The 24,064-nt window shown below is 36.3% G+C and overlaps 1 protein-coding gene across 4 annotated transcripts in view; it reads right to left on the bottom strand.

Moving 5' to 3' along the window:
• CFAP44 (cilia and flagella associated protein 44) overlaps positions 1–23,860 on the bottom strand; it is a 152,837-nt gene extending 128,977 nt beyond the window's left edge. The window contains exons 1-4 of one of the 4 annotated variants that reach the window (XM_077118366.1): positions 23,688–23,860; positions 20,524–20,633; positions 4,397–4,552; positions 3,724–3,883 (exon numbers count right to left, since the gene is read on the bottom strand). In XM_077118366.1, coding sequence (XP_076974481.1) covers positions 3,724–3,883; positions 4,397–4,552; positions 20,524–20,626 — 419 coding nt within the window. In that variant the 5' untranslated portion in view covers positions 20,627–20,633; positions 23,688–23,860. Of the gene's footprint in view, positions 1–3,723; positions 3,884–4,025; positions 4,106–4,396; positions 4,553–20,523; positions 20,634–23,687 lie in introns of those variants that run through there. The other 3 variants (XM_077118363.1, XM_077118364.1, XM_077118365.1) reach the window with 3 other exon arrangements.
• Between the last annotated feature and the right edge of the window lie 204 nt (positions 23,861–24,064).

The following is a 24,064-nucleotide window of genomic DNA, read 5'->3' as shown; positions in this document are numbered from 1 at the left end:
AAGAAATAGATGGGCCTTGCCATTCCGTTCTGATAATGACATGAAAGGGCTAGAAAGGTGCCTAAAGTGTTCCAGAAATTAGATTGGAAGTGTAATGAATTTTTAAAGTGCTGTTGGTTTGGCTGCTTCAATACTGCATTCAGTTCTAGATACTACACCAAAGAACTCCCACAAAATGTAGTGTGACCAGAGGATAATGATCCAGATAGAAAAGGCTTGGCAATCATAACAACTGAGATCAGCAGAAATAACTGAGGATGTTTAAATATTCATCCTGGAGAAAGGAGTACTCAGTGTACTCAGAGGATACATGATACATACTTCTTAATTGGGTTGCTTGTTTTTTGGATGTTGAGTTGTAGGATTTCTTTATAAATTCTGGGCATTAAACCCTTATTGGACATGTAGTTTCCAAATATTTTCTCCCATTCTGTAGGTTGTCTTTTTAATGGTGAAGTCCTTTAATGCACAAAAGTTTTAAATTTTGATGAAATCCCATTTATTTATTTTTTCTCTTTTTTGTTCATGCTTTTGGAGTAAAGTCTAAGAAACCACTGCCTAACACAAGTTATAACTTCTCTAAAAAAAGGGGGGATGTTACTTTGTGAGATCTCTGGTGTCAGAAGTGCTCAAGGAAAGACTATAGCTATACAGCCACTCATCCAACATAAGTAGAGAAAATCAAACAGTGGATAAAAAGTTGATGTCACTGCTGGCTTTTATGTATAGAATTCAGGCATTTCTCTCTAATACAGAGACCTTCTATTATCTTGGAGCAGTGAGTCTCCACTCCAGAGGCTGAGGGAGAGTGACACATTCAAAACTACTTGGGAAGCTTTATAGAGTACTCATGCCTGAGCCCCTCTCCTTATGGAAATAACACAGTAGGTCTAGAAAGGTGTCAGAGAATGCACACTTAAGAAAAAGCTTCCAGGTGACTCTGGAAGCCCCATTCTAAAACATTAGGCTAGAACAATGCTAACAGAACTATTTTTGTCAGAAACTTGTCCAGAGAAATTTTTTTTAAATTTTTAAGACACTCTAAAGGGAGAAAACAAGATTCACAATAAGTTCATTTTAGTCTCACTTGGGATTAAATGAGAGTTAAAATAAGTACTGTTAAAAGTAAAAATCAGTAAGAAAGATGGACTTCTACCTAAATATTTGTATTCTTTAAAACTTGCTCAAGTGCATATACTATCTAAATACAATGTTTGTGATAATACAAGTTAATATTATGGCTAGCTATATTACTATGTTCTATTTTTATATAAAAAGTAAAACCAAGTCAAGAAGTGTGCTAGTTTGAATCTGTGGTGGATCCCAGAAAAGACACATGATTTAATCTTCATTCAATACTGCTGGCTGGGAACTTTTTGATTGTTCCCATAGAGATGTGACCCACCCAGTTGTGGATGGTAACTTTTAATTAGATGGCTTCCATGGAGTTGTGTCTCCACCCATTCAAGCTGGGGTTGCTTACTAGAGCCCTTTAAGAGGGAACCATTTTGGAAAGAGCTACAGAACCCACACAGCCCAAGACCTTTGGTGATGAAAAAGGTAAGCTTCATGAAATGAGAAGCTGTGAGAGAAAGCTAGCAGATGCCACCATGTTCACCATGTGCTTTTTCAGTTGAGAGAGAAATTCTGAATGTCATCGGCCTTCTTGAACCAAGGTATCTTTCCCAGGTTGCCTTAGATTGGACATTTCTACAGACTTGCTTTAATTGGGACAGTTATATGGCCTTAGAACGGTAAATTTGCAACTTAATAAATTTATCTTTTTTTTTTTTTTTTTTTTTGCATGCGCAGGTACTGGAAATCAAACCCGGGTCTCTGGCATGTCAGACAAGAACTTTGTCTGCTGAGTCATCATGGCCTGCCCATATATTTCCCTTTTTAAAAGCCATTCCATTTCCGGTATATTGCTTTCCAGAAGCTAGCAAACTAGAATAGGAAGTACACCACTTTATCTCTGTAAGCACATTTCCATAAGAAGCCAGTGGTTAGGCCATACGGTGATAGCCACTCCCTATCTGCAGGTGGGCATTCTAAGTCACTAGCTAAGGACCTTAACAAAACCCACCTTCTAACTATCTTTCTTGCAAACCTAGTTATCATAAAGTGATGGTGAACACCAAATCACCTTGTCTATTATCCCCACTTTTACATTTCTTCATAGACTTTTATTCACCAGGCTTGGTCCCAGCCTCCAATTAAAACTTATTTTGTGCCCTTAGGATCTACTTCTCTGATAACTTATTTGATAAATAAATTAACGTGAAAACACTAGTGACAGTGTCACATCAGTGTTTCAAGAAAGAAAATCAATGCTTTATCTTGAAAGCATTGACAAAGAGATGCCAGATTAGCAGAGGAGATTAAATGGGGATACGAGGGGCTTCTATTCTCCTTCACTTCATGTGTCATGGGCTACTGTCTTTTCCCCCTGTGCAAAGGACAGTCAGAAAACTATCAACTCTCTTTGTGGTTATTTGGCATCATTAAAAGCTCAGTTGGAATTAAGAGCAAACATTTTTACCTCAAATTTCCTAAAGGACCAACAATGCCAACCTGACTGAAAGGGGGGAAAGAAGTGTAATTAATAAGGTATCGTAGCTGAGAGGGTTCAAATAGAGTCAAGAGGCTACTCTGGACGTCATTCTTACGCCAACTTCAATTCAACATTGTTATCTATCATAACTTACCAAACACCAACAAAAACCATTCCAGCCAATCCTAAAAAACATCTAGGGCAATATATAAGATTCTACAAAGGTTCCATGCACTAGGGTAACTTTCCAGAAACCTACAATCTCCAGATGGGTCCCAAGACCAGATAAGTCCTGAAACCTAGAGGGCCCAGCCTCTTCAGAACACCAGCTAGTTCCATCTCCTTACCCCCTTATTATTGACAACCCTCTCAACATGAAAAAGTTAGAATGGGCATAGCTCAAATACCCCTAAAGAGTGGGAGAAAGATCAGAGGTAATGATGGAGTTATACAGGGAAGATAGGGTTTAACAAATGAATATGATTGCTGAATCATTATATTAATATTTCTTTTAGTCTCCAGTATCTTAGAGAAGCTGGAAGTAAAAACCTAAAATTGTTGAATTGTAACTCATACCAAACTCTTAAATCTGTTCTACAACAAATTGTTGAGCTATGCATTGAAATTTATTGCTTTTTTGTATATATGTTATTTTTCACACACAAAAAAGAAAAAAGAATGATGATAAAAAATATATATTCCTTCTAGGCTCCAATATTTTGGAGCAGCTAGAAGGAAAAATCTGGGATGATGATGTAGTAGCCTATGACAAACTCTGGGATCTGTCCTATAACTACTTATGAAGAGTGCTTTGAAAACTATTGCTTTTTTCTTTCTTTGCTTTGTATATATGTTATATTACACAATTTAAAAAGTTTTAAAACTTTCCGTAATGGTCAAGCTTCTTAGAATTATGTGAGACAGTGGCTGGCAAACTTTTTCCGCAAAAGGCCAGGTAGTAAATATGTAAGTCTTTGTGGGCCAGCCATTACTGCCTTCACAGTGTAATGGCAGGCATAGAGAAAAGGTAAGTGAATGAATGTGGTTATGTACCAATAAAACATTATTTAGAAAAACAGGCAGAGGGCCAGATTTGGTTAATAGTTTGCCTATCCCTGACCTAAGATGCTGAAACCCCCAAATTATACATATGTATCTGTAGTGGATACACAAGCATGAGAAGATCCAGTGGTATTCTGGAATCTGGAGTCACATAAGGCATTGAAACAAGTTCATCATAATCATAGAAGAAGTTCTCCGATATGTTCTTCTTAACTTCCTCCTCTGCCTCTTCCGCTGGCGGGATAGGGGTTCCCATAGACTGAGACTCTAAAAAATTAAAATATTTTAACTAAGAAGAGTATTGGGTGAATCCTAAAATTGCATTTCCCAAAGACAGGAGGAATGTACATAGCCTGAAAAGCTCTAGCGGTACATACTACTGACGGCCCTAACATATGATGCTACATACCAATAAGCATGAGAGGAAAATCCAGCATGACTGCCTGTGTCAGGGTGAAGGCTGAGCTCTGGTCTTGGTTGCAACAGAGTCTGAAATGGCAACTTCCAATCAATTCCAAAGGAGAAGCATGCTCAATAATCTATGGTAGAATACTGGTTAGAACATCCTACTCCCTGTAAGACTGAGTACGAAAGTTCTGTATGTGCTCCTCAGAAATATAATATACAAGTCTGGAGTTGCTAAATTCCCTACCAGAATGTGTGGGATTCTATTCTATGTATCACTCCCCACACATATCCTTAACCTGCAAACTTTTCTCTCTTTGGATTCACAACTGTAAAAATAGTGACAATTACCAACAGAAAACCAATAATACTTACCTCCAATGCTTTCCAAATTATCATCTTGGGTTGAACTTGAACTTCCTTCCAAGTGTTCCGTATATGGGCCTTCTTCCTCTGAATATAAACCTTCCCCTTCAGTAAATGTTTCATCAGTAGTATCTTCTAAAAATTTGTAATCTTCTTTTGTAGCAGCTATTTAAAAAATTATTTTAACAATTTATGAATTTTGAATAAAACATTTTCTTTAAAAATTTTGAACAAAACATTTTCTTCTTTCTAAATAGTTAATACTTCCAATTTCCTGCTCTGAATTTAATGAATTTCACTACGCAAAAATTCCGAGAAAAATAATTTTATTTGGTCATTCTTGGAGCTTCAAAAAAAATGTTTCCTGTGAGCTAATCTCCATTTCCACTTCATTTCTATACTATTTTCTATTACTGTATACTTACAAAAGTAAAAGATGAAGAAAAGGGACAGGCTGGTAGGTTGCTAGCATTATTTTATTTCAATTTAGTTTTACCAACATTTATAAAGGACCTATTTTGTTAAAGACAAAGAATACTTATTCAAGAATATGTCTCTCTGTGTATGATTATTTATTTATGAAGTTATATTCCAAGAATAAATCATAATAGTGACTTCCAGACAAGCTAGGAGAGAAAGAGAATTAGGATGGGAGTAGAATGTGCCTTGGTATAAGCCAACACTCAGATCAAGTACAAGCATGGGTATGGTTAAAATACAAAGTGCCAAGTGGGTGAAAGACAGAGCTGAGTGAACCTTCAGAAGACCAAGGAAGAAACAGCAAGTGTACTAGAAGCAGGGTTAGCTATGTAGTACATCTAAGACAAAGCTAAAATATTAGGAACGAGGTCAAGACAAATATGAAAAGGGAAGGAAAGTTGGGCAATGTCAATTAGCAAGATGATAGGACAGGGTTCCACAGGATTCATGTGTTTGGATGGAATGAAAATATCCCAGGTAACTAAATGGGCCAAACACCCAGCTTGGATTTCCAGTGAAGGGCCCTGGGGAACTACTCCCCAGTAATACCATCTAATGGAAATTTTAATTCTTTCTTGGGACTGTGGCAACCAAAGACTATTTCAAGACTTGTGGGTTAATGATTTAATATTATATGTGCTGGCCTTCCCCCGGAAAAGGAGTTAAGCTGCTCAGTAGGTGAGTCTGCTGGACTCTTAGGGCAAAAGGCTAGGGTGAGGTGATCATCGATAAAGGAATTGGGAATGAATGTCAATGAAGAAGCGTAAGTAATAAAAAATAATATAGGCCTTGGTGGGCAAGGGGAGGTTGTGCCACTGACGGAAAAAGAGAAGTTAGGAAAATGCTAATCTGGCAGGAAGTAGATATATTACTTGAAGATGGTGAAGCAGCAAATCTAAAGAACTTGATGATGACTGGGGATATTTATAGTTTATATAAATCTGAAAAAAAATAGACTGGCAGAAGGCTTATGGTTTGAAATATAAACCATAAGCATTTGCTCTTCTATTCTTGGAAATAATCTAAGATCAACATCAAGAATGAGAAACAAAAATACAAACTATTTTCTTGTGAAAGTAGAAGCACCTAAAATGTCAAATCACACAGACTAAGCCTACTTAAAATTAAAACTAAGAGTCACCCCCAGAGAACTCTTTTGTTGCTCAGATGTGGTCTCTCTCTCTCAGCCAAGATGAAAAGCAAACTCACTGCCCCACCCCCCCTACGTGGGACATGACTCCCAGGGGTGTAAACCTTCCTGGCAATGTGGGACAGAAATCCTAGAATGAGCTGGGACTCAGCATCAAGGGATTGAGAAGACCTTCTCAACCAAAACGGGGAAGAGAGAAATGAGACAAAATAAAGTGTCAATGGCTGAGAGATTTCAAACAGAGTCAAGAGGTTATCCTGGAGGTTATTCTTATGCATTATATAGATATCACCTTTTTATTTAAGGTATAATGGAGAGGCTGAAGGGAAGTGCCTAAAAATGTAGAGCTGTGTTCCAGTAGCCATGTTTCTTGAAAATGATTGTACATTGATATAGCTTTTGCAGTGTGACTGTGTGATCGTGAAAACCTTGTATTTGATGCTCCTTTTATCTACTTATGGACAGATGAGTAAAACATATGGATTAAAAATAAATAAATAATATGGGAATAAATGTTAAAATAAATTTAGTAGATTGAAATGCTAGTGATCAATGAAAGGGAGGGGTAAGGGGTATGGTATGCATGAATTTTTTTCTTTTTCTGAATTGATACAAATGTTCTAAGAAATGATCATGATGATGAATATACAACTATGTGATGATATTGTGAGTTATTGATTATATATCAAGAATGGAATAATGATACGGTAAGAATGTTCATGTTTGTAAGTTTAAAAAATAAATAAAGTAAGAAAAAATTCCAAATCACAATTAGATGGCTGGGCTAGCTGGTAGCAAAATCAGTAGAGATTAAACAAGGATGAGTGCAGGAGAAAGCAAAGAGGCACAACCAAGAAGAGAAGGCATCACAATGCAAGGTTCAGAGTTCAAAAAAAAAATCAGCTATAATTTTTGTTTTATGACCTAGGATTTTACACACAAGTTTCTTCTCTCTAGCCAATGGATATAGGAAGCTGTGGGAGTTCTCTAACAATGCCAAGAATCTGTTCTTTAGCTGCCACAGAGACAGACTGTCTCCTGAAAAAAACAGCTGGCTGCTGTGATTCCTGTGAGATCACGAACACAATAAGAAAGCCTGAAAAAGATATTATTATGCACATAGAAAATCCATCAGAACTATCTATAATATATTATAATTTTAAAAGAATTCCGCATGGTTTCTGCATACAAAAACATACAAATATCAATAGTAGGAAACTTCTAATTTGGCCCTGACAACCAGGAAGTAGAAAACTGAACAAGTATATAAAATAATTTTCAGATATTGAACAACAGGCAGCACAGTATTATGATCCCCTGGAAAGGGAAGCAAGGTTAGTCCTACTATTATCCTGGCTTTCTGCCTGGAGGCACTGTCTGGAAAGAAAACGTAAGAAGAACATAATGGTTTTAAATAAATTACTGAGAAAGAAATCAGAATTCAGGGAAGCTTAGTGGCTTGAAGTCTTGAATAAATTATCAAAAAAATTTAAAAAAAGAACTTTAAGAAATCTATCGGGCACCGTTTGAGGTCTTTTGCTAAATAAGTTAGGCATATGTTGGATGAAATTCTGTAAGGCTGGGCAGAACAACTAGTAGATTGCTGCATGCTGAGCAATTTCTAAGACTCACAGAGGACTGATATATGTTTGAGTTCTAACCATCCAGAGTGAGAGACCTTATTAAATACCTAGGGCTTTCAGTAGAGACTTAGAAGGGCTACACCTCAAACTAGACATAAAGTAAAAGCTACAAGGCCTGCCGTAACAAAGTTTAAAACAAGCCTCAAAAGGATCAAGTTGATCCACAAATAATTTAACTGCCTGTCAACAAAACATTCCATACTATTTAAGGGAAGGAAACAACATCCAGGAACTTAGAAACATAATATCACAATGTCCAGAATTTAATAAATATTAACCAAATATTCTTTTTCATATCCAAATGATTTCTAGAGTCATCTGGTAGAGCCATGCCAGCTAAGCATTTGAGCTTTGGATAAAAGAAACTGTGGGGAGTCAAAATGTGGTGTAAGATCTTCAGTGGGGTGAGTAAGGTGCCAACATGGGGAGCCACCTTGGTATGGAGAGTCAGAGTACAGGTAGGCTAAGGAAGGAATCCTGTGGAGGGTGCAATATGGAGTGTCTGAAGATGTTTCCCTGTGTTTTCTTCCAGGAATTTCATAGCTCTAGCTCTTATATTAAGGTCTTTGATCCATTTTGAGTTGATTTTTTGTATATGGTATGAGGTAGGTATGACCTCATGAAACTGATTTTTCACAAGTCTGCCAAGTCCACTCAATTGGGAAAGAATAGTCTCTTCAACAGATGGTGCTTGGAGAACTGGACATCCATATGTAAATGAATGAATGAGGAACCCTATCTCACACTATATACAAAAATTAATACAAATAGTTCAATTACCTAAAAATAAGTACCAGGACTGTAAGACTCCTAGAAGAAGCTGTAGGGAAGCATCTTCAGAACGTTATGTTAGGCAATGGTTTCTTAGACTTTACACCAAAGCACAAGTACCAAAAGAATAAAACTTCTGTGCAACAAAGGACTTGATCATGAAAATGAAAAGACAACCTACACTTGGGAGAAAATATTTTGAAACTGCATATCTGATCACGGTTTAACATCCAGAATACATAAAGAAATTCTACAACTCAACAACTAAAAGACAAAGATCACAATTTAAAAATGGGGAAGGACTTGAATGGACATTTCTCCAAAAAGGATATACAAATAGATAAAAAGCACATGAAAAGGTGCTCAATGCATTTAAAGTATTTAAAGAAAAAAAAGTCAACCAAGAAGTCTATATCTTGCAAAACTGTCCTTAAAATGAGGGAGAGATTAAAACATTGCCAGATAAAAAAGCTGAGGGAGATCCTCACCACCAGGCCTGCCTAATGAGAAATGCTAAAAGGAGCTCTTTAGGCAGAGACCAGCAAAATGGATAAAAGTGAAAAACTACATGCTGTTTACAAAAGATTCATTTTAAATTAAAAAACATAAGTAGATTGAAAGCAAGATGGAAAAAAGTATTCCATGCAAGCAGTAAACTAAAGAGAGATAGGTGGCTACACAACATCAGACAAAGTTAGACTATAAGTAAAAAACTGTTACAAAGGACAAAAAAAGACACTATATATTGAAAAAAAAAAGGTTAACTCTTCAAGAAGATATAACAATTATAAACATACATGAACTTTAAACAGAGTCCCAAGACATATGAAACAAATACTGACAGATTTTAAAGAAGAAATAGAAAGTTGTATGTTAATACCAGGGGACTTCAATATAGAATATTGAGACAAAGGTCAATAAGGATATAGAAGACTTGAAAAATACTATTCACCAACTAGTCTAATACATATAAAGAGAACACTCCACTCAACAACAGAATATACATTTTTCTTGAGTGCACATGGATCATTCAACAGGATAGATAATAACTTAGATCATAAAACAAGTCTAAATAAAATTTAATGGAATAAAGCTAGAAATCAATAACTGAGGGAGAATAGTAAAATTCACAAATATTGAAATTAAACAGTACAAAATTAAATACTGCGTGGATTAAAGAAGAAATCACAAAGAAAATTAGGAAATATCTTGAGACAAATACAAATGAAAATATAACATACTAAAACTTATGGGATGCAGCAAAGGCAGGGCTCAGAGGGAAATGTATAGCTAAAAATGCTTACATAAAAGCTTAGTGGGTATAGAGTGGTAGAAAGAAAGAGAGGGAGAGAGACAGACAGATAGGCATGCATTTACACATTTTAGAGTAGAGTTAAAAGTCAATAGTATATGAGTATAGATTAAATTCTTTAAAACGGTATTTCATTTATTTCATAATATCTTACTTATATCACAAATGAAGATATAATTTGGGTTAAAGTCCTTTCATTCTGTAACAGCTCTATATTTGTTAAACATTCAAAAGAATATGTGATTAATTTTCTTTCTGTTTGAGTCACTATGTCATGCAGTCTATTTTAATTACTATTTAATTATTATTGGAAATGTTTGGATTTTTCCCCAAATAAAATAAATATAAGCAAGCAATCAATAAAAATAAAAAACAAAAATAAAAAAGTTTGAATAGAGATACACTTGGTAATGAATGCCCTGGCTGTCGATTTGTGTGACTACATGGGTAGAATTCCTAGAGGCTGTGTCACCTGGGCTCCCAAAAGAACATGGTGAACATCTTTGAAAAAAAAAAAGAAAGTTCTCAAATATGAAACCCAACCTCACATCTGGAAGAACTAGAAAAAGAAGAGCAAACAAAACACATAAGCAAAAATATGAAATGATAAACATTGGAGTAGAGATAAATGAAATCAAAAATAGAAAAACAATAGAAAGAATCAATGAAACCAAAAGTTGTTTTTTGAAAAGATCAATAAAATCAACTTTTAGCTGAAGAGGAGAGAACACTTACTAACTCATTCTACGAGGCCAATATCATTCTATTATCAATGCCACATAAACATAACACAAGAAAAGAAAATTGCATTCCAATATCCTTATGAGTAGAGATGTAAATATTCTCAACAATATACTGGCAAACCAAATCCAACAATATGTTAAAAGGATAATATACCATGACCATGGGATTTATTTCAGGAATGGTTCAACATATGAAAATCAATCAAGGTAATACACCACACTAATAGAATGAAGGGACAAAAACACACAATCATCTGACTTGTCAGAGAAAAGGCATCTGATAAAATCCAATATTGTTTCTTGATAAAAACACTCATTAAAATAAGAGTTCAAGGGAACTTCCTTAACACGACAAAAGGACTATATAAAAATCCACAGCTAAATTGAACTTAATGGTGAAAGCTGAAAGATCCCTAGAATCAGGGAACAAAACAAGGATGTCTACTTTCACCACTACTATTCAGCATTGTCCTGATAGTTGTAGCAAGAGCAATTAGGCAAGAAAAAAGAAATGAAAGCCTTCAAATTGGAAAGGAAAAAGTAAAACTAACTATCTGCAGATTACACAGATAAAAAAATCTCAAAGGATCTACTTGAAATCTACCAGAGCTAATGAATGAATTCAGCAAAGTTGCAGGATACAGGATCAACACATAAAAATCAGTTATATTTCTATATGCTAATAATGAACAATTGAAAAAGAAAATTAAGAAAAACAAATCCATTTATACTAGCAACTAGAAGTACAAAATATCTAGGAATAAATTTAACTAAATATGTAAAAGATTTGTACATGGAAAACTAGAGAAAATTGTTAAAAGAAATTAAAGACCTAAATGAATGGGAAGACATTCTGTGTTAATGGATTTAAAGACAATATTGTTAAGATGTCTTCTCATGGTAGATGAATTATGGTCCCCATAAATATATTTTCAAGTTCTAACCCCTGGTTCTGTGTGTGTAGATTACTCCTATTTAGATGAGACAAAATCGTGGTGGACCTTAATCCAATATGACTGAAATCCTTATAAGCAAGGAAGTTCAAATGGAAAACCATTTAGTATAAGCATATAATGAAATACTATTCAACCTTAAAAAGGATATATGCATCAACATGGAGGAATCTTGATAACATCATGTTAACTGATATAAGCTAGACATAAAAGATAAACATTTAATGATTTCATTTACATGAAATACCTAAAATGTGTAAATTCATATATGCAGAGAGTAGACTATAGATTACCAGAGAGTAGACTACAAATTACTCTTGAAGAGGTGGGGGGTTGAGACTTAATGCTTAATGAGTGTTGAGTTTCTATTTGGGATGATCAAAAAGTTTAACTGAATGTCAAAGAAGAGATAGAGAACAAAGCCATCCAGCAAGAAAACCCTAGGTAAGAGTGAAAACAACCTCCAGAATAAACTAATTAAGGAAATCAAATGCCTAGACTCCAGCAAAAAATAACAAGTCATACTAGGAAAATTGAAGATATGGCCCAGTCAAAGGAACAAACCAACACTTTAAATGAGATACAGGAGTTGAAACAACTAATTCAGGATGTTTGAACAGACATGGAAAATCTCAACACAAATGAAATCAGTGAATAGAGGGAGCATATAAAGATGGCATTGGGTGAACAAAAAGAAGAAATTGAAAGTTTGTAAAGACAAATTACAGAACTTAAGGGAATGAAAGGCATAGTATAAGAGATAATAAAAAAAACAAGGAACACATACAATGACAGATTTGAAGAGGCAGAAGAAAGGATTAGTGAACTAGAGGATTGGACATCTAAAATCCAACACACAAAAGAACATATAGGGAAAAGAATGGAACGATGTGAGCAGGGTCTCAGGGAATTAAATGACAACATGAAGCACACGAACAAACATGTTGTGGGTGTCCTTGTTTTTGGAGAAAAAAGGGAAAAGGAGAAGAAAAACTAATGGAGGAAATAATCACTGAAATTTTCCTATCTCTTATGAAAGACATAAAATTATAGATCCAAGAAGTGCAGCATACGACAAACAGAATAGATCCAAATAGCCATACTCCCAAGACACTTACTAATCAGAATGCCAGATGTCAAAGAGAAAGAGAGAGAGAAAAAAAATCCATCACATACAAGGGAAGCCAGTAAGATTGTGTATTTCTCAGCAGAAACCATGGAGAGGAGAAGGCAGTGGTATGATATATTTAAGATTCTAAAAGAGAAAAACTGCCAACCAAGAATTCTATATAGAGCAAAAATGTGCTTCACAAATGAGGAAGAGATTAAAACATTTTCAGACAATCACTGAGAGAATCTGTGATCGAGAGACTGGCTCTGCAAGAAACACTAAAGGGAGCACTACAGACAGATAGGAAAAGGCAGGAGAGAGAGGTGTGGAGAAGAATGTAGAAATGAAGACTATTGGTAAAGGTAAAAGGAGAAAAAGAAAACTAGGTATGACGTATCAAATCCAAAAGGCAAAACAGTAGAAGAAAGTATTGCCTTTACAGTAATAACACTAAATGTTAATGGATTAAATTTCCCAATCAAAAGACATAGACTGGCAGAAAGGATTGAAAAATAGGACCCATCTATATGCTGTCTATAGAAGACTTATTTTAAACCGAAGACAAAACTAAGTTGAAAGTGAAAGGTTGGGAAAAGATATTTCATGCAAACAACAATCAGAAAAGAGCAGAAGTAGCTATACTAATATCCAAAAAAGCTAGATTTCAAATGTAAACAATTAAAAGAGACAAAGAAGAACACTATTATTAATAAAAGGAACAATTCAATAAAAGGCATAACAATCAGAAATATTTATGCACCGAGTCAGAGTGTTCCAAAATACCTGAGGCAAACACTGAAAACAGTGAAGGGAGAAACAGACACCTCTACCATGATAGTTGGAGACTTCAATTCTCTGCTCTCATCAATGGACAGAACATCCAGAAAGAGGATCATTAAAGAAACAGAGGATTTGAATAATACAATAATTATTAGCTAGACTTAATAGAGATTTTCAGAACATTACACCCCACATCAGCAGGATACATCTTTTTCTCAAGGGCTCATGGATCATTCTCAAGGACACACCATATGCTGGGTCACAAAGCAAGTCTCAATAAATTTAAAAATAGTTAAACCACATAAACACCTTCTCAAATAATAAAGGAATGAAGCTGGAAGTCAATAACAGGCAGAGGGCCAGAAAATTCACACATATATGGAGGCTAAACACAAAAATATGGAGGTTAAAAAAATCGACAGTTTTATCTAAGATAAGTTGTCCATAGATGAGAAGGTCCATATCTGAACATTCTATTCAATTCCATTGGTCAGTTTATCTGTCTTTATGCCAATGCCATGCTGTTTTGACCACTCTAGTTTCATAATATGCTTTAAAGTCAGGTAGTGTGAGATCTCCCATTTCATTTTTTCCTTCTCAAGATATTTTTAGCTATTTGGAGCACGCTTCCAAATAAGCTTCATTATTGGTGTTTCTATTTCTGCAGAGTGAGTTTTTGGATTTTAATTGGTATTGCATTGAATCTATAAATCAGTTTGGATAGAACTGACATCTTAACTATATTTAGTCTTCCAATCCATGAGCACAGTATGCTCTTACATTTATTTAGGTCTTCCAAGATTTCTTTGAGCAATTTCTTGTTTTCTATGTATAGGTCTTCTGTATTCTAGGTAAATTTATTCCTAAATATTTTATTTTTGGGGGTTGCTATTGTAAACGGAATTTTTTCTTGATTTCCTCCTCAGATTACTCATCACTAGTGTATTAAAACACTACTGATTTGGGGGTGTTGATCTTGTACCTGCCACTTTGCTCTATCTCATTCATTTGCTCTCATAGCTTTGCTGTAGGTTTTTTGGGGATTTTCAACACATAGAATCATGTCATCTGCAAACAGTGAGAATTTTACTTCTTCCTTTCCAATTTGGATGCCTTTTGTTTCTTTTTCTTGTCTAATTGCTCTGGCTAGGACTTCCAGCACAATGTTGAATAATGATGGTGACAGTGGGCATCCTTGTCTTGTTTGTGATCTCAGAGGAAAATCTTTTTTTCAGTCTTTCTCCATTGCATATGATGTTAGCTATGGGTTTTTCATATATTCCCATTTTCATGTTGAGGAAGTTCCCTTCTATTTCTTCCTTTAGTTTTCATCAAGAAAGGGTGTTGAATTTTGTCAAGTGCCTTTTATGCATCTATTGAGATGATCATGTGGTTTGCTTTGATCTGTTGATATGGTTTATAACATTAATTGATTTTCTTATGTTGAACCATCCTTGCATGCCTGGAATGACACTTGGTCATGGTGTATAATTCTTTTAATGTGCCACTTGATTCGATTTGCAAGTATTTTGTTGAGGATTTTTCCATCTATATTCATTAAAGAGATGGTCTGTAATTTTCTTTTCTTGTGCTATCTTTGTCCAGCTTTGGTATTAGGCTGATATTGGCATCATAGTTCAGTTAGGTAGCTTTCCCTCCTCTTCATTTTTTTTTTTTTTTGGAGAGTTTCAGCAGGATTGGTACTAATTATTTCTTGAATGCTTGGCAGAATTCACATGTAAAGCCAACTGGTTCTGGAATTTTCTTTTTGGGGAGCTTTTCTCTTTAATTTTTTTTAAATACCAAAAAACACCAAACAAACAAAACATTCTTAACTTTTGATCATTCCACTCTACATATATAATCATTAATTCACAATATCATCACATAGTTGCATATTCATCATCATGATCATTTCTTGGAACATTTGCATCTACTCAGAAAAAGAAATAAAAAGAAAACAGAAAAAATGCATACATACCATGCCCCTTACCCCTCCCTTTCACTGATCACTAGCATTTCAATCTAAATTTATTTTAACATTTGTTCTCCCTATTATTTATTTTTATTCCATATGTTTTACTTGTCTGTTGATAAGGTAGCTAAAAGGAGCATCAGACATAAGGTTTTCACAATCACACAGTCACATTGTGAAAGCCACATTATTATACAATCATCTCCAAGAAACATGGCTACTGGAACACAGCTCCACATTTTCAGGCAGTTCCCTCCAGCCTCTCCACTACATCTTGACTAAAAAGGTGATATCTATTTAATGCGTAAGAATAACCTCCAGGATAACCTCTTGACTCTGTTTGGAATCTCTCGGCCATTGACATTTTATTTTGTCTCATTTTGCTCTTCCCTCTTTTGGTCGAGAAGGTTTTCTCAACCCCTTGATGCTGAGTCTCAGTTCACTCTAGGGGTTTTCTCAATCCCTTGATGCTGAAACTCAGCTCATTCTAGGATTTCTGTCCCACGTTGCCAGGAAGGTCCACACCCCTGGGAGTCATGTCCCACATAGAGAGGGGGAAGGTGGTGAGTTTGCTTGTTGTGTTGGCTGGAGAGAGAGGCCACATCTGAACAACAAAAGAGGTTCTCTTGGGGGTGACTCTTTGGCCTAATTTTAAGTAGGCTTGACCTGTTCTCTGTGGGGTCAAGTTTCATATGAACAAACTCCAAGATTGGGGGCTTAGCCCATAGCTTTGGTTGTCTGCACTGCTTGTGAGAATATCAAGAATTCAACTTGGGGAAATTGAATTTTCCCCCTTTCTCACAATTCCCTGAAGGACACTTTGCAAACACTCTCCTATTCACTGTTCAAATCACTCTGGGATCTGTTGGGGCATCACTCTGGACAAACCAACAGTCTCATGTCCTACTCAAGGTTCTATGTACTTATGTTGTTCAATTAAGCTGTCTACCAAGTTACATTAGGAAATGCACTAGTCAAAATACAAATTTTGCACCAGATAAACATTTTTTGCTTTAGTCTCACACATAAGTTGAAATTTTAAAATATGAATTACCATCTATTTTCAGCACCCTGCAGTAATGACATTCCTTTGTTCTTCCTCACGCAAAAAAATTTTTTACATTTGTACATTTAGTCACTATCATTATACACTCTAGGCATTTCTAGATTATATCATCTCAGTCTTTATCGTCTATCTTTCTTCCTGATTTCGTTTGTGCCCCCAGCCCTCCTCCCTCTATCATTCTCACATTCAGCTTCATTCAGTGTTTTAACATAATCGTATTACAGTTAGGTAATATTGTGCTGTCCATTTCTGAGTTTTTACATTCAGTCCTGTTGCACAATCTGTATCCCTTAGCTCCAATTATTTGGGAGCTTTCTGATAACTGATGCAGTGTCTTTACTTGTGATTGGTTTGTTGAGATTGTCTATTTCTTCTTGAGTCAATGTTGATTGTTCATGCCTCTTTAGGAAGTTGTCCATTTAATCTACATTGTCTATATATTAGCATATAGTTGCTTATACTATCCTCTCATTACCTTCTTTATTTCTGTAGGGTCAGTGGTTTTGTGTTCTCTTCCATTTCTGATTTTATTTACTTGCAGTAGGGACAACCAAATCAATAAACTGAGCCCTCAATCTTGTGGTTCACCCCTGTGAAACTTATTTCTGCAAAAGATAGGATAAGCCTACTTAAAATTGTGTCTAAGAGTCGCCCCCAGAGAACCTCTTTTGTGGTTCAGATGTGGCCTCTCTCTCTAAAATAACTCCACAATGAACTCACTGCTCTCCCCCCTGATGTGAAGCATGACTCCCAAGTGTGTAAATCCTCCTGGCAACATGAAACAGGACTCCTGGGATTCACCAGGACCCACATCATGGGATTAAGAAAGCAAGCCTGCTTTATCAAAAGGGGGAACAGAGAAATGAGACAAAATAAACTTTCAGCGGCTGAGAGATTTTAAACACAGTTGAGAAGTTGTCCTGGAGGTTATTCTTATGCATTATATAAATATTCCTTTTTAGTTCATGGGGTAGTGTAGTGGCTGGAGGGAAGTACCTGAAACTGTTAAGCTGAGTTCCAGTAGCCTTGATTCTTGAAGACATTTGTATAAAGGTATAACTTTTACAACATGACTGTGTGATTGTGAAAATCTTGTGTCTGATGTTCCTTTTATCCATGGTATGGACAGATGAGTAAAAAAATATGGATAAAAAATAAATAAGTAGGGGTGGGTAACAGTGTCTCAGTCATAGAATTCTCACCTGCCATGCCAGAGACCCGGGTTCAATTCCCGGAGCCTGCACATGCCTATAAAATAAATAAATAAATAAATAAATAAATAAATAAATAAATAAATAAATAATAGGGGGGATAAGGGGTAAGATAGATTGGGTAGATGGAAATACTAGTGGTCAATGAGAGGGAAGGGTAAGACATATGGTATGTGTGAGTTTTTTCTTTTTTCTTTTTCTATTTTTCTGGAGTGATACAAATGTTTTAAAAAATGATCTTAGTGTGATGTTATCATGAGCCACTGATTGCATACCATGTCTGGACTATATATGTGTGAGGATTTGCCAATAAAAATATTTTTTAAATAATAATAATAATAAAGCTTATTCAAGATAGACAGACTCTAGCAAAGAAATTGAATTCATAATTAAAATTAAATTCCTGAAACTATGCATAGGTTTAGAACCTGAAAATTCAAGATTCCCCTTAGTATTCCATTAACATATCTAGCACCATAATACCCAGTAAGGAAGAGCTAGCCATCAGTTAAAAATCCTAATTCCAAAATTCCCTATTTTCTTTTCTATTTGTAGTTTATGAAATCCAAATGACTCAGAGTTGTTGCTTTAATGGGTGAGGAAACTGAGGCACAGAAAGATCAAGCATATCTACATGGTAGATCCAGAATTTAAAACCACAGTCCAGCTTTCACCCACCACTCTCTATTAGAAAATTCTACTGAAAACTTAGAACCTCTGGGAGAGATAAGGACATGATGAGCGAACAGGCCATTTCAACACTGAGATGATAGTAACTTCTGTGTGCCAGGAGCTGGAGATAAAATAATGATTAAAACACAGACTATACTGATGGAGAAGTAGAATGGCAAACAATGGTGTATACTCGTGAACGAAGGCTGTGCTGCTACAAAAAGGAACAATGTTGTGAGGCAACGATGTGAATGAACATGCGGGACATGTGGTGAGACAAAATAAGCCAGAAACAAAAAAAATAACATTGGTACAGTCACCTTGAGAAAACGCTTATAAGAAAACAGGGGCCTAGACTGTAAGCTTTTAGAACAGACACTGAGTCCGGAGTGGTGATTATTATTTCTGGATTTTGAGATGCTGTTTTATATATATAACAATATTTAGACGTAAGAATGAAGCTGAACAGGTTGGGGTTAAAGTAATTTAGAACATAGGGATAAGGAAGACAGTGCCTGTATTTTAGAATCACACATACTCTTTGAGACTAATGGAGGAAAAGTTTATTTGATCTGGAACTGAAATTTTCTGTAGTGCATATTCTAATTCAACCTATCTGTATAGCTCATTTGAACAACTGAAACAGAGAGCACAAAATGAGAAAGAGGTCCTTTAATCCTGTATAGATTACTGTAATGTCTGGAAACATCCTAGAGTATATTAACCAGATAATCAAAAAGTATTGGCAAAGTTCCCTGAGGGAGAGGAGAAAGACTATGGAACTATTAAATCTTACCATCAGGGAATCCTCTGATACTGTGTCAAACTTTAGGGATACCCAAATCAATAAGCCATGCCCTCGATCATGAGGCTTACTCTTGTGAAGCTTATGTAGGTAGCAGAAAAGCTTAGACTACCTATAGGCATACCTAAGGGTTACTTCTGGAGGATCTCTGTTGTTGCTCAGATGTAGCCTCAGTCTCTCTAATCCCAACTCTGCAAGTGAAATCACCGCCCTCCCCCCTACATGGGACATGGCATCCAGGGGTGAAAGTCTCCCTGGAGACATGGGAGATGACTCCCAGGGATGAATCCAGACCTGGCACTGTGGGATCAACAATTAAATCCTGACCAAATAGGGGAAAAGAAATGTAATTAATAAAGTATCAATGGTGGAGAGAGAGTTCAAATTGAGCCAAGAGGCTACTCTGGAGGTTGTTCTTGTACAAGCTTCAGTTAGACATTGCTACCTATCATAACCTGTCACCTCCCAACCAGGTCCATTCCAGCCAATGTAAGGAACACCAAGGGCAATATAGAAGGTTCCACAAGGGTTCCAGGCATTAGAGTAATGGGCCAGAAACCTACAACCTCCAGACAGGTCCTTGTTCCAGATAAGTCCTGAAACTTAGCCCAGCCTCTCCAGAACATCAGATAGTTCCAACTCCCTCCCCCATATTAGTGACAGACCCTTCCAATATCAAAAATTTATAATTTATATAGCCCAAACAACCCCAATGAGGTACAGAAAGATCAAAGGTGATGGTGGAATTACACATAGAAGAGAGGACTTAACAAAATGAATATGAATGTTGAATCATTAAATTGATACCTCTTTCAGTCTCCAGTATTTTAGAGCAGCTAGGAGTAAAACCTAAAATTGTGAAATTGTAACCCATGTCAAAGTCTTAAATATGTTCTACAAGAACTGTGGTGCTGTGCTTGGAAATTTATAGCTTTTTTGTAGATATATTATTGTTCACAAAAAAAAAAGAAGGAAGAAAAAGTCAATTGTGATAATAAAAAACTATTTAAGCCCTCTAGCCTCCTATATTCTGGAGCAGCTAGAAGGGAAAATATGAGAGATTATGGAAGCCCATGACAAACTCTGGAATCTATACTGTAACCATTTTTTGAAGAGTGCTTTGAAAACTATTGCTTTTTTATTTCTTTGCTTTGTATATATGTTATACAATACAATAAAAAAGTTTAAGAAAATTAAAAAAGAAACATGCTGTCTTTTAAAAACCTGATAAGACTTAGAGTTATTTCTAAATGTGGATATGTGTTTTGTGAAAAAATAAAGATCTGAAACTAGAAAAACAAAACAAAACACAGGCTATGCTCTTACAGAAATTAGTTTTAAGTTTAGCAAAATAACTAAATAAGTAAACCATTTCTGTTCTATAAATTCAGATAAGTATTCTTTAACAATTATTTTAAATAATTTTAATAATAAACATAAATGTATATTATAACCTTCACTTACATTTTGATCCAGATTTAGAAGATCCCTGAGACTGCCTTCCAGAGGCACTCTTTGATTTATCTGATTTCTCCCCATCCATATCATGATCATCTGGTTCCTTCATTTCCTCTCTAAAGGCAAAATTAAAAAGAGAAAGGGATACTGCTATCAAATAGAAATCTTTAACAGATTCTTTTTCCTAACAAATCCACAAGCACCTAGCACCATGTGTGCTGTTAATCCTTTTTGCGCAATACCAGAGATTATTTCACTAGCAGGAAGGTACTGACACCAGCAGGGAATTTTGCAAAATAGCAAAATAAAGTGACAGGTTCCCTTTCTCTAGACAAATTTGTCATCGTCTGAATCAAGGAATCATCAAGGTAATGCTTTCTTTCTGAAGAACTGGTCGTTGGTGACTCTTGGCTCTTCTGTCACATGGCAAAGCACATGGTGACGTCTGTCGGTCTCTCCCTTCTCTTCCAGGTTTCGTTGATTTCAGCTCCTTGCTTCCATGGCTTTCTCTCACTCTGTCTGAATTTCATTTTCCAGTATAGGACTCCAGTAATAGGATTAAGACACAACATGACTAAGGTGATGCACACCTTTACTGAAGCAACTTCATCAAAAGATCTTAAATACAACAGGTTTATACCAACAGGAACGGATTAGATTTAAGAAAATGTTTTTTCCTCTGGGGTACTTACAGCTTCACACCACCACAGCTGTGTTCTAATCCCATCTTTTCTCAATATAGGTCACACATCTGCATTATCCAGCCTAGTACCATTAGAAAGGCAGTTTAGTGTATTGATTAGACTAAATGAACTTTGAGCTAGATTCAGTCCAATTGGACTTAAATCCTTCTTCTTCCTCTTGCTAGCTGTGAAATATTAAATAAGTACTTAACTTTTCCATGTCTTAGTATTTTCATCTGTAAAATGTAATAACTTTATGAGCTTGTTTTATCAATGAGTTAATATAGGCACTTGATATAAAATGCTTGAATGGAAGAATGTATAATATATCCCTGAATAAATGACTTTAAGAGATGATCAATCAGCTTCAGTTTAAACATTGAAGAGTGTAAGCCCATTCCATTGATTCAGTTCTACTTCTGCTGAAATCTGTCTTCCTGTAATTTGGATCCACTTGACCATTGTTTTTTCTTCTGGGAACACACAGAACAAATATTTCTATGCACTACAGCCATACAAATAATTGTAGCTGGCTCTTATTTCTCCCCAGATCTTCTCTTTTCCCAGATAAAACATCCCAAGTCTTCCCATTGTTTTTCAATTGTACAGTTTCAAGCCTTTTATTATCTTGATATCCCAAGTAGTTAATTCTCAGAGCATAATATATACCTTCCAATTTTGCATCGTCTTTGCAGGATTTAGATACTTCCCAGAAGGAAGGGACTATCATTAATCTTCTTGGGGACATTTTATTTCCTCAAAGGCAGCCTAAGATTACATTATATTTGGGAGGAGGGGTGTAGATGGGGACCATCATGTACTGATTCATCACAACCAGTCCGTAACCAAATAGAATCACTAAACTTTATTGGTGTTTTCTTAACCATGTCCTATCTTATGTAGATTAACTTGCTAGGTTTGGAAGTCTATTTGCAGAACTATCTTAAATCTCATTTCATTAAATTAATCTCATTGGTCCAGCCCATGGCTAATTGCTTAACTAACTCATTTGGTAGACTTCCCAGTTTTGAGTTAACTCTGAAGAAGTGCAAAGGAAAAAGAAAATCATAGTCCACAGTGACGCAGAAGTTTATGTTGCCAGAAGAAGATCAGCTGGAAGCCAGAGTGCTCCCCAAAGTCTCATTACCCGGATAATTCACAAGAGCCCAGGGTCTGGTGGGCTTCATTTACCTTCACATGCCCAGATACTCAATCTCAGTAGTGTTCCAGAGCTGGTCATGTTACGACCCACAAGAGACTGATACATAAAAATAGACTCTCAGTTTTTAATTTGCAGTGAGAAATATAACTGCTGGGAGAATAATAACTCATATTTATTGAATGTTTAGTACGTATCAAACAGTTCTAGGAATTCTACACATATTATCTCACATATTTTTCAAAACAGCCCCATAAGGTAAGCACTACCATCACTATAATTTTACAGAACAGAAAGCAGAACAATTACTCTCTGAATTCCTCACCCTCATCCAACTCATGCAGTTGTTTTCCAGGTTCTGTTATCACATATCCTGTTATTAAAGCTTTCAAATTCATCCTTTCCTTTCTATTTCCATTGTCATCACTTGTGGTCTGGTTCTATGGTGCCTCACCCCTACTATTACAACAGTTTCTCTCCTTTCTCTAATCTTATCTCTACGCTGCCTCTTGTGTTCTAAACACAGCTTTTAATATGCCACTTTTCTCGTTTAAAAATCTTCAATGGTTTCTTATTTCCACAGAATAAAAGCTCGGCCCCTGGCATGGCATAAAGATTTCATCACAGGACCTTCATCATTTCCCATCACTCTTTCCCCACTCCCTCACTAGCCTCTTCTCCAAAAGTCTTTGCAGTAGCCACCCTGATTGCCTGGATACACTGAATACTTTTTTTGCTGCTATGTGTTTCCTTGTTTATGAAACAAATATTTATTGAGCATCTACTGTGTGCCATGCATATGCTTTACTTACATTATCCTACTTACTTGTAGGATAAAACAAGAGCCCCACGATGTAAGCATTACCATCTTCCTTTTCGGAAATGAGGAAACAGGTACACAGTGGTCAACTTGTCGAGTGTCACGCAGCGAAGTGTGGGGCGGGTGGCTTAACCCTAGAGCAGAGATTTCCCCACCACACTCCCTGCTTCTGGCTTAGCTGGATCTGTTCGTACCCCTCGTAACTCGTGCCCCTGGTGGGTCTGGCTGTCTTCCGCCCCGGCCAGATTATGAACTTCTTGTGGGCAAAAACTGTGTCCACTTTGTACACACAGAGTGTCTAGCTCTGTGCCTGTATATGCCCGTCATTCCAAATGTTTGTTGAACTGAACTGAAGGAGTAGGAATATACACTAGTCCCGCAAACAAAGCCTGGGGAACACTGGTTCGGCATAACAGAAGCCCAAGAGGGGCTCACTGCTCTCTGACTTGCTTCTAGATTTTAAGAGGGAAGCTGTGGGAGCTGTTGGACAGCGGCAGTTTACACTTACCTCAGGTGCAGACCGCCGCCACGGGTTCCTTCCTCTTCTGCCCAAGGCCTGTTTATCACGGTTACCACAGCAACATCACCCCTCCTCCCGGCGGGCGGACGCCGGGAGGACGGTGATGCGCATGCCCACCGGGCGCCTTGCTTTGGGGAAAATCTAGGAACCCAAGGCTGTAACCTCTGTTCTGGCTTTTCGTGGACATTTATTCACCTTTAAAGCCAACTAGAAATAACCAGTTTATTATACCGCAAAGAATGTTGATAAATGACTCCTGAATATTTTCAAAGACACCTTCCCTATATTACAAAATGTGTTGAGGTGTTTTAACTCCGATTTTAAGAAGTATGTTGGACAACGGTGAGAAACTTGACTGCTGCTTC

Source organism: Tamandua tetradactyla, chromosome 10 (assembly GCF_023851605.1).
Source record: "Tamandua tetradactyla isolate mTamTet1 chromosome 10, mTamTet1.pri, whole genome shotgun sequence".
Lineage (NCBI taxonomy): Eukaryota > Metazoa > Chordata > Mammalia > Pilosa > Myrmecophagidae > Tamandua > Tamandua tetradactyla.
The sequence above is the reverse complement of the archived record's forward strand: the minus strand, read 5'-3'. Positions and strand labels throughout refer to the sequence as shown.